Here is a 15,823-nt window from a genome sequence, read left to right as displayed (position 1 = left end):
CAATGGCCCTATAATACAGTTTGAGATCTGGGAGTGTGATGCCTCCGGTTCTGTTCTTTTTTCTCAAGATTGTTTTGGCAATTCTAGGTCTTTTCTGGTTCCAGATAAACATTTGTAGCATTTGTTCTATTCTCCTAAAAAATGTGCTTGGGATCTTGATGGGGATAGCATTAAATTTGTAGATGGCTCTGGGTAATATATTCATTTTGATGATGTTAATTCTTCCAACCCATGAACATGGAATATCTTTCCACTTCTTTGTGTCTTTTTCAATTTCTTTGAGTAGTGATTCATAATTTTCAGTATACAAGTCTTTCACTTCTTTGGTTAGGTTTATTCCTAGATATTTTATTGTTTTTGTTGCTATAGAAAAAGGAACTGATTTCTGGATTTCAATTTCTTCTAACTTAGTGTTTGCATAGAGGAATGCCACTGACTTTTGAATGTTAATTTTATAGCCTGACACATTACTGTATTGCCTGATGATTTCCAAAACCTTCTTGCTAGATTCCTTAGGTTTTTCCATGTATACTATCATGTCATCTGCAAATAAGGAGAGTTTGACTTCTTCTCTTCCAATCTGTATTCCTTTAATTCCTTGCTCCTGCCTGATTGCTATGGCAAGAACTTCCAACACTATGTTGAATAGTAATGGTGATAGTGGGCAGCCCTGTCTAGTACCTGATCTGAGGGGAAATGCTTCCAGTTTTTCACCATTGAGTATGATGTTGGCTGTAGGTTTGCTATATATAGACTCCACTATCTTCAGGAATTTTCCATCTATTTCCATTTTTTGTAGTGTTTTGATCATAAAGGGATGTTGTATTTTGTCAAAGGCTTTCTCTGCATCTATTGATATGACCATGTGGTTTTTGGTCTTGCTTTTGTTGATGTGGTGGATCACATTGATTGATTTACGTATACTAAACCAACCTTGCATGCCTGGGATAAACCCTACTTGGTCATGATGAACAATCTTTTTGATATACTGCTGTATCCGGTTGGCTAGAATTTTGTTCAATATTTTCGCATCTATGTTCATCAGAGATATTGGTCTGTAGTTTTCTTTTTTGGTTGTGTCCCTGTCTGCTTTTGGTATCAGGGTGATGTTGGCTTCATAGAAGCTGGCAGGGAGTATTCCAGTGTCTTCAATCTTCTGGAATACTTTTAAAAGTAGAGGTGTTAGTACTTCTTTGAAAGTTTTGTAGAATTCATTTGTAAAACCATCTGGTCCAGGACTTTTATTTTTGGGAAGATTTTTGATAACTGTTTCAATTTCATTAGCTGTGATGGGCCTGTTCATGTTATCCACTTCCTCTTTACTTAGTTTTGGAAGTTGGTAGGTATCTAGGAAATCATTCATTTCTTCCAGGTTCTCTAACTTGGTGGCATATAGTTGTTCATAGAAGCCTCGCATGATATGTTGAATTTCTGCAGTGTCTGTTGTGATATCTCCTCTTTCATTTACTATCCGATTTATTTGGGTCTTCTCCCTTTTTAGTTTTGTGAGTCTGGCTAAAGGTTTGTCGATTTTGTTTACTCTTTCGAAGAACCAACATTTACTTTCATTGATCTTTTGTATGGTTTTCCTATTCCCAATGTTATTTATTTCTGCCCTAACTTTAGTAATTTATGTCCTTCTGGTTGCTTTAGGGTTCCTTTGTTATTCTTCTTCTAGGTCTTTAAGATGTGCAATCAGGCTGTTTATTTGTGCCTTTTCTTGTTTCCTAATGTGTGCTTGTATAGCTATGAACTTCCCTCTTAGGACTGCTTTAGCTGTGTCCCAAATATTTTGATAGCTTGTGTCTTCATTTTCATTGAACTCTCGAAACATTTTGATTTCTTCCTTGATTTCCTCTTTGACCCAGAAGTTGTTAAGAAGTGTACTGTTGAGCTTCCACATTTTGGCACTGTTACTAATCTTTTGTTGATTGTTAAGTGTTAGTTTAATTCCACTGTGGTCTGAGAAGATGCTTGGGATGATTTCAGTGCTCTTGAATAGGCTGATGCTGTCTTTGTGGCCTAACATATGGTCTATCCTTGAGAATGATCCATGTGGATTTGAGTAAAATGTGTATTCCAGTTTCTTGGGATGAATGACTCTGAAAATGTCCAATAGTTCTAGTTTATCTATCTCTTCATTTAGCTCCCTTATGTCTTTACTGATTTTCTGCCTGGATGATCTGTCAAGTTGAGATAGTGGGGTGTTGAAGTCCCCTACTATGATTGTGTTACTGTTAATATATTGCTGTAGCTCTTTCAGTAGAAGTTTGATGTATTTAGATGGCTTCTCATTGGGTGCATAGATATTAATAATTGTTAAGTCCTCTTGATTGACTGATCCTCTGAGCATTAAGTAGTGTCCATTCCTATCTTTTTTAATCTTATGTATTTTAAAGTTTATCATGTCAGATATGAGAATAGCTGTTCCTGCCTTTTTTTGTGGGCCATTGGCTTGAATGATAGTTTTCCATCCTTTCACTTTAAGTCTGTGTTTATCTTGTTGCGTTAGGTGAGTTTCCTGTAGACAACATATTGTTGGGTTGTGTTTTATGATCCATCTTCCTACTCTGTGTCTTTTAATAGGTGAATTCAGGCCATTCACATTTATTGATATCAAAGATTGAAGATATTTTAACGCCATTCTTGTAGAGTTTTAGAGTGTTTTGATATATGTTCCATTTGTGGTGGTCTGGTTGTTTATAGGAAACCTTTCAGAACTTCTTTCAAGGCAGGCTTGGTGATGGTTGCTTCCTTCAACTGTTGCTTGTCTGAGAAGGTTTTGATGCTTTCATCTAGTCTGAATGACAATCTAGCAGGATATAGTATTCTTGGCTGAAAGCCTTTCTCACTGAGCACTCGATAGATATCTTGCCATTCTCTTCTGGCCTGTAGTGTTTGTATGGAGAAGTCTGCTGCTAATCTTATGGGTTTTCCTTTGTAGGTGACTCTTTGTTTTTCTCTTGCAGCCTTGAGGATCCTTTCTTTATCCTTATTCCTTTCCAATCTAAGTATGACATGTCTTGGTGTCTTTAGGTCTGGGTTAATTCTGTTTGGGACCCTCTGGGCTTCTTGAATCTTTATGTCTTTGGTGTTGTCTAGACTAGAGAAATTTTCAGCTATTATGGCCTGGAGAATGCTTTCTTCCTCCCCTTCTCTTTCTTCCTCTGGTAAGCCAATAATGCGTATATTGTTTCTTTTGAAGTCATCCCATAGGACTCTGTTGTTGTTTTCAGCATCTCTTAATCTCTTTTTGAGATCTCTTACTTCTTTTTTAGTTGTCTCTAATTCATCCTCAATCTTGCTAATTCTGTCTTCAGCCTCATTGATTCTATTCTCTCTGCCCTCTACTGCTTTCTGGAGTTCATCTATTTTGTTGCCCTGCTCTGATACTGTTTTAGCTTGTTCAGCTAGTTGCCTTCTTAGCTCAGCAATTTCAGCTTTCAGCTCTCTAATAACCATGAGATAATTAGAATTTTCTTCCATATTCTCATTTGTTGTTCCTGCATTTCTGATTACAATTTTTTCAAATTCTTTACTCACTCCTTTTATTATTTCCTTAGCTAATGTTTGGATGTTGAACTCGTTGTTTTGTGCTTCGCCCTCTGGAGTACTTTTAGCTGGACTCTTGTCCTGGTTCGAGTCTCCATTATTTTTTCTTGTTGTTTTAACCATTTTATATAAGTTAACAGTTTTTTCAATCCCTGAGTTGGAGTTCAGTGGTGTAAAAGCCTTTTTTTTTTCCCCTGTAGGCTATGGTAGCCTGAGGGCTTTTAAACTATCAATAGGCTTCTTGGCTTAATCAATGACTCCTGACCAAGAGATAAAGCAGGGTGTGGCAGAGATAATCCAGTGGTTATGCAAAGAGACTTTCACAGCCCTTCAGCTATGCCACCGAGGTATAGGTCTTCTCCTGTGTTTCCCGGTTAGATCTCTGTGCCCTGGTGTCCCTCCCTGTTGCTGCTCCAGATTCTGAGGGTAGTAGCAATGGAGACTCAGAGTTGTACTTGGTGAGTCTCTGGGGAGTCCTTTCCTCCCTTCAGCTGTCCCCTTGTTGGTGGAGCAGACTGGAGGTGGTGTCTCCACTGACAAACTGTCGAACTGTTAGCAGTCACTTAATCTCTCCTTAGGCCCCTCTCTCCTCTCTGTCACCAGCCACGCGTGTTTGTACTCACGGGTGATTTACTGGGTTTCTGTGGTCATTCTAGTCCTGTCTTGTTTCGGTCCGGGTGGTCTCCTTAGGTATTCCTAGTTGATCCGGGAGAGGAGAGGAGAGGAGAGAAAGCGATCTGCTGCTCGTAGCTCCCCCTTTATTTCTTTTATACTTTCCAGTCTTTCCCAATAAGGTGCATAGATGTATATAAGTGGAAAAAAGGGAAAAGGTGTTTGGCAGTATTCCAGCACTATTAGGAAAACTTACACAGAGTACACCTGTATGTCATTCATATCATATTGTTCTCCTTATTGGCTTTCTTGAGGAAGAGAAAAACCATAATAAAGAACTTTCAGATTTGTTCTCATCGTTAATATCTTCAGCAACAAGACAGAAAGATAAGGTGGTTTGGGAGGTGGCATAGTGCAAAAAGCATTGGACTCTCAAGCATGAAGTCCTGAGTTCAATCCCTGGCAGCACATGTACCAGAGCGATGTCTGTCTCTTTCTCCTATCTTTCTCATAAATACATTTAAAAAATCTTCAAAAAAGATGATGTGAATTATACCAATAGGAAGGTTCAAGCAGTAGTGGTCAGAGCATGTGTATGCTATGAAGAAAGAAACCTGAATATTCAGTGGCTTTACCTAGGTCTAGTGTACACACCAAGGAAGATTTTAAGGTATAGCATCTATGTTAAATTTAAAAGTTTGAAATAGGGTGTCAAACTAAATATAAGATTGAAATTTACTGAATTCAATGAAAAACTACCCATGGAAAGCAGAGTAAAGCTCAGTGGTCATTACAGGCAAGAGGCAAAACCTAACTAGTAACAAGACAAAGTAAATACAAACTTCCAGGTTCAAGTAAACTATAGAAAATTTATTTTAAGAACAGATTTTAAATATAAAAATGACAGTGAGTTGTATTATCAGGCATTTACATTTTCAGTTTTTTGCCTTTAAGTACAATGGGGGAGAAACTTAAGTCTATGGGGAAGAGGCGATACAGAAAATGAGGAAAATGAATGGCCTCCAGAAACAAGGTTGAGGAGGTGGGAAATGAAACATCAAACAAGCACATTCAAAATGGATTTAGAATCCCTCTAAATCCATCCAAAAAAAAAGTTTCCAAAATTGAGACAAAGTTGGTGAAAATAAGTAACCATTTTACCTTAAAAAAGAAAGCAGTATTTGAATGTGGATTAGAAATTTTGCTGGTGAAGATCAGTTCGTTTGTTGGGCTGCAGAAATTGAAAATTAGGTGCTATTGTTAGTGATGGTAGAAATCTGCTCCCCAAAATAGAATTGCCAACAGCAGGATTCAGTGATTAATTTTTGCATTTTAAGCTTAATATCAAAAACCTGGTAATCAATCTAACAGTTATAACTACTGTGAAAGATAATGTAGTTATATTTACAACTTCTAATATAAAATTTGAGAAGATCTAGAATGTTACACTTTTGAAATGTATTTCTTAGATTATATTTCTATAGACTATTTCTTAGACTACATTTCTTATATAGTAGTATCATCATCAGCATCTTCATGTTTTCTCTTCAGTGAGTTTGATTCACTGGCCATGTTCTGTGATGAAACCATGTTGGTAGTAATAAAAATATTTTTTGGCCCAATCACTGAAGGATTGATCAGAACATTTTGAACTGTAGTAGTTGCAGGAACTGTAAATAGGAGAAAACACCCTCAAGCCATGAATTCACTTATAGTAATAAAGTAATTTACAGTGAAATGTACATAATTCTAATAATAATTTCAGTAGCATAAAGAACACAGCATTATTAGAAGAAAATTCAATTGTACTGCATTAGGAGAACAATTACATTTTAAATATAAAAAGTACTTGTTAGTATCTGGTACAAGATTAAAGAAATTGTTAGTATGTTTTAATTAGAATTTCAATTAGTACTTAGTTATGGCAGCAGTATATAGGATTCATCATGGAACATACTAAATGCATATGTTCAAGATCAGAAATGAGTTGTAGTTAGGTTTCAGAACAGTGAAATCTAATTCATGCACTAATAACCATGCTATGACTCAATTCCACTTCTGGTATTTCAATTTTAAATATACATATATCTTCCTAGAAAGTGAGTAATATAAAGTTCATTTCTGATCTTGAGCAATTCTCATTAAATGTATAATAATGTATACTAAGTCTTTCCCAATCCCTTCCTTCTTTCCTTCCTTCCTTCCTTCCTTCCTTCCTTCCTTCCTTCCTTCCTTCCTTCCTTCCTTCCTTCCTTCCTTCCTTCCTTTTCTTACCAGAGTACTGTTCAGCTCTGACTTATAGTGATGCTGGTGATTGAACCTGGGACTTTGCAACCTCAGTCTTTTTATATAGCGATTATGCTATTTCCCCAGCCCAACTACATTCCATTGTTCTTTTAACCCTAAGTGATTCTTCCTGAAGATGTTTTTAATTTCTGGATTCTTACTTATTTTAGTTAAGAGTTCTTTAAGAATCTGATGATCAGACTGAATACTCTTCCTATTTAAGATGCTACAATTTTAGCGTACTTAGAGACAACCTGATTTTTAGCATCACCACCATCTTCCCATTATATTAAAAAAACATGACATTTTGCTATAAATACACAATTATTGTATATTTACAAATTTTAAAATTCAGAAAATATTCTCTAAAGGAACCACTTACTACTCCCACTGCCCCATCCCAGCCAGCCAATGATACCTGTTTTGACAGGTGTGGACTGAGAAGTTGGATTCTGCACCGTAAATCTCTGGCTTGTCACTGACATTGGTGTTGCAACTTTATTTGGGACAGACACTGTCTGTGGGGTTGCTGTGGTTAAAATTAATAGACAATGTTAGTTTAATGACATGGGTTTATAGTTTGCATGCCTCAGTTTATCAGAAGTTTCCTTCAAAGCACAAGGAACCAATGAAAGGTGAGAAAAAAATGAAACAAAAATAAAATAATTTCAAGTATGTTTACAAGGTCAACAGTTTAAATGCTAAAACTTCAGGATAAGATATAGATAAATAATATAGGCTCTAAAGGCTACCTGCTTGATTTTGAAACAGGTTTTATCATCTACTAGCTGAGTTCCTTTATCTTTTTTTTGTATTTAATTTTTCTTATCTTTCAAAGGAGATTAACAACCTATTTCATAGGGTTTCTTGTGAGAATTAAGATAATCCGTGTATATAAAGTCTTAAAACAGTACCTGGCAGTATTTTATTTAGATGGAAGTGAATGTTTAAATAAACTAACAGAATAAATAGTTTTCTCTAAATTACCTTAGAACTTTGAATCTTCTTTTTTTTTAAAAAAAATTATTATTGGATAGAGACAGAGAAAATGAGAGGGGATGGGGGGGATAGAGAGGGGAAGAGACAGAGAGACACCTGCAGCCCTACTTCACCACTTGTGAAGCTTTCCCCCTGCAGGTGGGGACCAGAGGCTTGAACTTGGGACCTTAAGCACTATAGTGTGTGTGCTTAACCAGTTGTACCACCACCTGCACCCCCCGACTTTGAATCTTCTTTGCTAAGATTTAGAAGAAGGGGCTAGGTGGTGGTACACCTGGCTAAGCACACATGCTACAGTGTGCAAGGAGCTGGGTTTGAACCCACAGTCGGCACCTGAAGGGGGAAAGCTTTGCAAGTGGTGAGGCAGTGCTGCAGGTATCTCTTTTTCTCCCAGTCTCCCCCTACCTTCTCCATTTCTGGGTAATAAAATAATTTAAAAAATGATTCGGGGAGTCGGGCGGTAGCACAGCGGGTTAAGTGCAGGTGGTGCAAAGCTCAAAGGACTGGTGGAAGGATCCTGGTTCCAGCCCCCGGCTCCCCACCTTCAGGGGAGTCTCTTCACAGGCGGTGAAGCAGGTCTGTCTGTAGGTGTCTGTCTTTCTCCCCCTCTCTGTCTTCCCCATCTCTCTGTCTTCCCCATCTCCATTTCTCTCTGTCCTATCCAACAACAACAACATCAATAACAACAATAACTAAAACAACAATGCCCTTGCCACAAAAGGGAATAAATAATAAAATACGTAAAAAACTGATTCAAAAATAATTATTCCATGAAGCTAAATAAATGTGCATCTAACAAGTCAATGTGCCCATCTGTTGGGCCCCAGATGGGCACAAAAATCACATTACTTTTCTATATTCTCATTTTTATTTATTCTTTTAAAAAATATTTATTTATTCCCTTTCGTTGCCCTTGTTTTATTGTTATTGATGTCATCATTGTTGGATAGGACAGAGAGAAATGGAGAGAGGAGGGGAAGACAGAGGGGGAGAAAGACAGACACCTGCAGACCTGCTTCACCGCCTGTGAAAAGACTCCCCTGCAGGTGGTGAGCCGGGGGCTGGAACCGGGATCCTTCCACCAGTCCTTTGAGCTTTGTGCCACCTGCACTTAACCCGCTGTGCTACCGAACAACTCCCTATTTATTCTATTTAATATGTGATAACAAGCTACACAAATAATTCACTTTATCTGAAAGTAAATTATGTATGTATTTCTTCTAAGAAAAAAATAAGTGTACTGATCCATGAATGGAAACCACTAGTATCCCATGAACAGCTGCAGCAATTATAGCACAAATCAGTTAAAACAGAAATATTCAAGACTTAAATAGAAAGAAATCTTGAAGACAACCTAGTTACACACCCTGTCAAAATTCTACCCATTGTTCCAAAACTCTCTTTGATTTTCTCAAAAGGGCTTGCCTGCTTGTGAAATTTACTAAGCACACCATAGGAGCCTGATTATTGTATCATATCTCATTTGCCAAATTGCAAACTTTGGGTAAACAATTATTCCTTACGCCTTGCTTTTAATACTCACTGGAGAAATGTTTGCTTAATGAGTGAATCTGAACGACTCAACATGTCATAGCTTTATCAAAAACTACATTCCTAGAAATGAGTTTGTTCTTGAGTTTTCCTTTGGGGATACAGGCATTTTCATGCATTAATTACACTTCCTTGAAACTATAGCCTGCCCAGGAAAAGTTGCTGAAAAAAAACTATCACTTTCAATGACAAAGGAATGGAAAATGTAAATGGGGTAGGTAAGTCCAAAGGCACCTAGGACCATGGGTTCTAGTGTTTTCTGTCTCAAATTCAAGAAAATCGGGCACTACTCTAAAATAAAATATCTCCATACTCAGGCAAGTTTCCCCATGCATTAAACTGAGCTGTCCAAATACTTTGGTGAAATTTAATGAAGCAATATATGTATTTTATTTTGTCAAGAAAATTAAATTAAGGTAAGTAGATCAGCACAAGACATTATTAATATCTACAGAGCTATGGAATTTAGACTTTAAAATTGAATAGAATACATGCTTAGTTCTTATGTATTATAAAACATTTTACTTTTTTAAAGTTTAAAACTTGTATCTTAAGTAGTTTAACCATTCCTCCATCATACATTTTAAACACCTCTAAAACATGTATATAAATGTCTAACTAGGAACAAAAGTCACCATCAATAATTCAAATCAGGTAACCTGTCACTATATGTAACTGATAGTTTCACACAGCTATTAAAATGTATAATACATTCAAAATCAGGCTGGTTTAAAAATGCTGAAAAATAAATTCAACATACAGAGAATATGAAGGCTACTTACATATCTGAAAAATCAAATGCTGCTTATTCTAGAACTATATCGCATGGGGACTGAATTCTTAAGTAAAAGGAACCAAGAATTCAACATTAGTTAAATAATAAGGGATTATCTTTTTTTGAAAATATTCTGTGACCAACACAGGTCAATCAGTACAAAGCTATCAAGGGAGGGGATGGGATACGGAGTTCTAGTGATGGGAATTGTGTGGAGTTGGACCCCTCTTATCCTATGGTTTTTGTCAGTGTTCCTTTTTTGTATAGCCTTTAATTTTTTAAAATATTTATTTATTATCCCTTTTTGTTGTCCTTGTCTTTTTTTTCATTGTTGTTGTAGTTATTTTTGTTGTTATTGATGTCATTGTTAGATAGGACAGAGAGAAATGGAGGGAGGAGGGGAAGGCAGAGAGGGGGAGAGAAAGATAGACACCTGCACACCTGCTTCACCGCCTGTGAAGCAACTCCCCTTCAGGTGGGGAGCCAGGGGCTTGAACCGGGATCCTTGAGCCGGTCCTTGTGCTTTGAGCTACATGCGCTTAAACCGCTGCGCTACCGCCTGACTTCCAGTGTTTCCTTTTTTATAAATAAAAACTTAAAAAAAACTATTTTCCCTTTGATATCTATAAGCTGTTGTACATTTAAACCTCTTTTTATTATTCTCGCACCAATTTATCCAGAACTTCTTTAATTTCTGATAAATAAGCAGTAGCAATGAGTGTGCTTGGCAACCTAGAAGGTGGAAGGCTGGGCGGTGATGCAACTGTTTAAGTGCACATGTTACCATGCTCAAGGACCTGGGTCCAAGCCCCCACTCCTCACCTGCAGGGGGGACACTATGAGTGGTGAAGTAGGTCTGCAGGTGCCTTTCTATTCCTCTTCCTCTGCATCTCCCTCTCCTCTTAATTTTTCTTTGTCCTATCCAATTACAAAAATAGAATTTTAAAAAAAAAAGGCCACCAAGAGCAATGGATTCATAGTTCCAACACTAAGCCCCAGTGATAACCCTGGTGGCAGGAAGAAAAAAAATACAACTTTAACTCCAATATTGGAGCTTGGGTGGTGATACATCTGGTAGAGTGCACATATTACCATGCACAAGGTCTCCAGTATAAGCTCCTGGTCCCTACCTGCAAGAGGGTGAGGCAGTGCTACAGATTTCCCTTCCTCCCTCTTCCTTTCCTCTCACTTTTTGCCTTTATCTAAAATACAGAAGGGAAGAAATAAAGGAATACAAAGAAAAAATGGTTTCCAGGAGCAGTGGATTCTTGCAGGAACCAAGGGCCAGCATTAACTCCGGTGAAAATAAAATTAACAACAAACTCGTATATTATAGTTTATAGTAACAACAACATTTGGCAATTTAGCTTACATTCATTTGGGATTAGATAATCCTGTGGTTTGTCATTTTGAATCCTACTAAAACATGTTTACAGCTTTATTAGAAGATGAGTAAGTTTCTCAATGCAACAGAAACAGGAGTTTCTGACTCACTTTTTTATTTGAATCACAGTTCAAAAATCATTACTCAGGTCTGGCTTATGATAGTGTTGTGAATTGAACTTGGGACCTTTGGTGCCTTAGGCATGATGAAAGTCTGTTGCAGGGGTCTGGCAGTAGCTCAGCACGTTAAACGCATATGGCGCAAAGCGCAAGGACCAGCATAAAGATCCCGGTTCGAGCTCCAGTTCCCCACCTGCCGGGGCTTTGCTTCACAAGTGGTGAAGCAGATCTGCAGGTGTCTATCTTTCTCTCCCCCTCTCTTCCCGTTCTCTCTCGATTTCTCTCTGTCCTATCCAACTACAATGACAGCAATAACAACAACAATAACAACAACAATGATAAACAACAAGCGCAACAAAAAGGGAAAAAATAGCCTCCAGGAGTAGTGAATTTGTAATGCAGGCACTGAGCCCCAGCAATAACCCTGGAGGCAAAAAAAGAAAGAAAGAAAGTCTGTTGCATAAACCACTGTGATATCTTCCCTATCCCTCATTTCCTTCTCTCACTTACCTATAGTAGGAGTAGTAGGCCTGCTACTAACAGCACCAACACTTAACCGTGGAACTAGTCTTCCCTGGTTAGGTCCCTAAGGGATTTAAAAAATTAGTTTCAATGTTTCAAATTTACTAGGAATAAAATTAGGATTGTTGGTGAGAATTATAAAGAATGCTTTGTTCTAGAAGTGTTTTTTTTTTGACATTAGGGTTATTGCTGGGGGGTCAGTGCCTACATGACTGCAGTACTCCTGGGTGCCATGCCTCCCCCCTTTCTTATCTTTTTTTTTTTTTTTTTATAGAAGTGAGGCAGAGAGGTAAAAAGAGACAGAGAGGAGAGGTACCTACAGAACTACTGTATCACCCATGAAGCTTCTACCCTGCAGGTGGGTACCAGTGGCTTGTGCACTCTAACTGTGCCACCAGCTGGACATCTCTCATTTCTCCCCTAATTTCATTAAGAAAATATGATCACTGTATGTATGTGCTTAAGACATACAGTTTGATAGATTCACATTCACTGTGAAACGGTTATCACAGTAGATTCAGCTAACATCTATTCATATAAAGACTCCATGTTCTAAACTCAGAATCTAAACTAGGACTTTGTGAAACATCTATATCTAGTACATCTTTATATGAATACAGATATAAATGTATATATATATAGTATCAGGGCCACAAATCAGTTGATATGCAAATAAAATGTACACGGTGCACACAGCCCTGATGTTATATGATTTACTGTTATTGAGCTTCACTAAAAACTTATGGCATAGTAGAAGGACGGAGAATTATTAGATTTGGGAATCAGTCTTAACTTTGTTATTAGCTCTGCACATGAGTTTGAGTCAAGTTTCCTGATGTGAAAAAAAGAGGGGGGACATGTATACTAAAGTTCCATTTGGCTCTAAAATCTTGGAAATTATATTTCATATTTTGATACAGTTAATAAACTGGATATATAGTATTTTCAGAGCAGTAAACTTAAAAATGCTACTGATTGATGTCATTCTTTAATGTACTACTACTTTTTTTTTTTTTACTAGAGCACTGCTCAGCTCTAGCTTATGGCGGTGTGGGGATTGAACCTGGGACTTTGGAGCTTCAGGCATAAGAATGTCTTTGCATAACCATTATGCTATCTACCACTGCTCACTACTGCCCTTTTTATAAATCCTTGCAAGACATGCCACCTTGTAAAAAATATATCACCTCTTAAAATATATTTATACGTTGGTGATAGATAATAAAATATCAGAGCATCACTCTGGCACATGATGTTGGGGACTGAACTGACCTCATTCATGCTTTTAGGTCCAGTGCTTTAATCACTGTACTACTTCCCAGGCTGAAAATTCTTACCTTTTTTTTTCTCCTTTTTCTTTTTGTTTTTTTAAACATTTTTTCATTATTAGGGGATTAATGTTTTATAGTCTACAGTACATACAATAGTTTGTACATGCATAACATTTCCCAGTTTTCCACATAACCATACAACCCCCACTAGGTCCTCTGCTATCATGTTCCAGGACCTGAACCAACTCCAGAATCTTTTTTTTTTTTTTTTGCCTCCAGGGTTATTGCTGGGGTTCAGTGCCTGCATTAGAAATCCACTGCTCCTGAAGGCTATTTTCCCTTTTGTTGCCCATCGTTGTTGTTATAATTACTATTGTTATTATTGCTGTCATTGTTGGATAGGATAGAGAGAAATCTAGAGAGGACAGGAAGACAGAGGGGGAGAGAAAGATTGACACCTGAAGATTGACACCCACTGAGCTACTGCCTGCCCCCTCAACCCCAAAATCTTTTACTTTAGTGTAATACACAATTCTTACCTTTTTAACTAAGGACTTCAGTCTATAGTTTGGAGCTGTTAGGCAGTATCTGTCAGGTGGCAGTCTGTGTCCTGCATATGGTTTAATCAGTGGTAAAGGGGTTTGATTTCTCTGCCTTGCAATATCCAGTAAAAACTGGGGAAAAAATCCTTATTAGAATTATAACGGAAACAATCATAAGGAAAAATGAACATCAAATATAAGTTTGCTCACATCTCTTGGAGGAGGAGAAGTAAAAGATTGATCAGCACGACACTGGATTGCTAATCTCACATCATCAGCGTCAATGTGGGGTTTCTTAGCATGGCTGGAGTAAATTTTTGCATCGTCCAGAATTGTAGTCACATATCCTTTAAGAACAAAACATTTTTTCTTAAAGCTGTGGAAAAAGTTTCATATGGCCATTTTTATTAATGAAAAATCACACAAATTCCTAGTTTATGCATTGTGGTTCTAACGTCTAATTGTCCTAAGGTCTAATTGTCAAAATAATTTGGTTGGAAAATGTTCTTGAAGTAAAAATATTCTCTTCATAATTCATAAATTAGGTACTACATTTTGTGTTGTGTTAACTTACGGAAAGCAAATTCCAACATTTGATTTATAACTCTTGGTTCATATTCTGTAATTCCCATATCCTTCAAGATTTGTGCCATCACCTGTGGATTAAAAAGAAAAAAAAAGGCAAGACAACTCACTAAAAGGTAACATTTATATTGTAATACAAAGGTCCCTTCTTTGGGTTCCAAACTCCTATTCACCCTTTTCCCCTGAAGTGTCAGATCACACTAAATCTATTGTACCCTCTTTGCTGAAAAACTTTAATTTGGGCAGCGGTGTGGGGATTGGGGCAAAGAGAGAGAGAGAAAAAAGGGCTATTAGGAGCAGAGGTGGGTAGGGGTGGTTATAGCAAGCTGTCATTTCCGGGTGTGGAGATGGGTTAATTCGGGATGGGCCAGTCAGGGATCCCAGACTGGGGCTGATGATGACGGCTTGGAGAGAAGACAGTTGGTTAGTCTGCTCATACTGCCTGCCGCGAGTTTAAGACAGGATGGGGCTGTTGGGGTGGTGGGAGGACGCCCTGGGGGCATGACATTGTCATATCCAAGACCTCTGGGCTGCCAGGCAGAGCTGATTATGGCATACGAACTTATTCTCGGGAACTTCGCCTGGGCCTATTTCCCAGATCTAGGCGGAACTGAACGTTGCGTCCCACCGCGCATCCTTCAAACTTACTAATGCATCTCTCGGAGCGTTCTTGGGAGGCGCCATCTTGCCCGACTCCATGTTCTGGTCATCCGGGGCGAGAGGGCGGCTCTGAGGCTCCACCCCTGCAGTGTACGGAAGGAGGGAGTTACTGCGCTTGTCACTGGGAAAGCAGCTTGCCTGTAGCTACCCAGGTCCGTGGCAAGGTTAAAGCAGTCAGGCTAGCTTGGAGGGAGCTGACCAACATTTGAAATATAGGAGAAGCTCGTGTCATTTTTTTTTTCTTTCTTTCTTTAATTGTTCTCAGAAAGCACACCAAACTGGCCACTGTTGTCGTCTGGGGCTCCTAACACCTCTCCTATTACCACTCTGGCTTCTACAGTTTTTCTGTAATGCCTGTTCCTGTAGTAGGACTGCCTGGATAAATTCTGAACACCCAGTTCAATTCTAATGTCAGATCAAGAACGAATACATTTATAGAGTAAATTCAACATAAGTATATCCAAAATATTACAACGTCCTATATTTATACTATAAAGTTACATCTTGTTGATCTGAAATTCAGATTTACCTGTATATTCTGTATTTTTATTTAGTAAATCTAGGAATTCTACTCTGCAGCCTGTTCTTCACACATTTGGCTTTGATCAGCTCTCGTCACATTAAAAGTCCTGCTATAGCCACCCATTAAATAGTTATATAAAGGTAAAAGCTTTTGACTGCCGGCACTATTCTGCATTAGAGTTCCTACAGTTTTGCCCCTTGGCCCTGAGCAGTTTCCTCTGTCACCATTAAGGTCCACCCTGGTCCCTAACTTACCTCCCAGATAGCTTCTCTCCCCCATTTTCCACAACACAATTTGCATTAATTTTAAAACTCCTTGATAAGGTCTCAGGCAGTTTTTAAGTGTTCCAAAGAGAACACATTCTTACTCCCCCCCATCCATGAAATCCCTAGTGTTCTCCAATTTAGGAAAAGGCACTCGGAGCTGCTTAAACTGGAAACAG

General features: G+C 38.1%; 1 protein-coding gene across 2 annotated transcripts; it reads right to left on the bottom strand.

Annotated features, from left to right (window-relative positions):
* Positions 1-5,013: 5,013 nt before the first annotated feature.
* Positions 5,014-14,941, bottom strand: TAF9B (TATA-box binding protein associated factor 9b). 2 transcript variants are annotated; one of them, XM_007534342.3, is made up of 7 exons: positions 14,847-14,941; positions 14,188-14,269; positions 13,824-13,960; positions 13,611-13,745; positions 11,789-11,864; positions 6,869-6,979; positions 5,014-5,834 (listed from the first exon to the last, which is right to left on the bottom strand). In XM_007534342.3, the coding sequence occupies exons 1-7, from the start codon at positions 14,895-14,897 to the stop codon at positions 5,671-5,673; spliced, it is 756 nt and encodes a 251-aa protein (XP_007534404.1). In that variant the 5' UTR covers positions 14,898-14,941; the 3' UTR covers positions 5,014-5,670. The 2 variants fall into 2 exon arrangements, with proteins under 2 accessions (XP_007534404.1, XP_016048547.1); XM_016193061.2 differs by having other exon boundaries at positions 5,014-5,395.
* Positions 14,942-15,823: the final 882 nt, after the last annotated feature.

The sequence above is a fragment of the Erinaceus europaeus genome, chromosome X, assembly GCF_950295315.1.
Source record: "Erinaceus europaeus chromosome X, mEriEur2.1, whole genome shotgun sequence".
Lineage (NCBI taxonomy): Eukaryota > Metazoa > Chordata > Mammalia > Eulipotyphla > Erinaceidae > Erinaceus > Erinaceus europaeus.
This window is presented reverse-complemented; position numbering and strand designations above follow the sequence as displayed.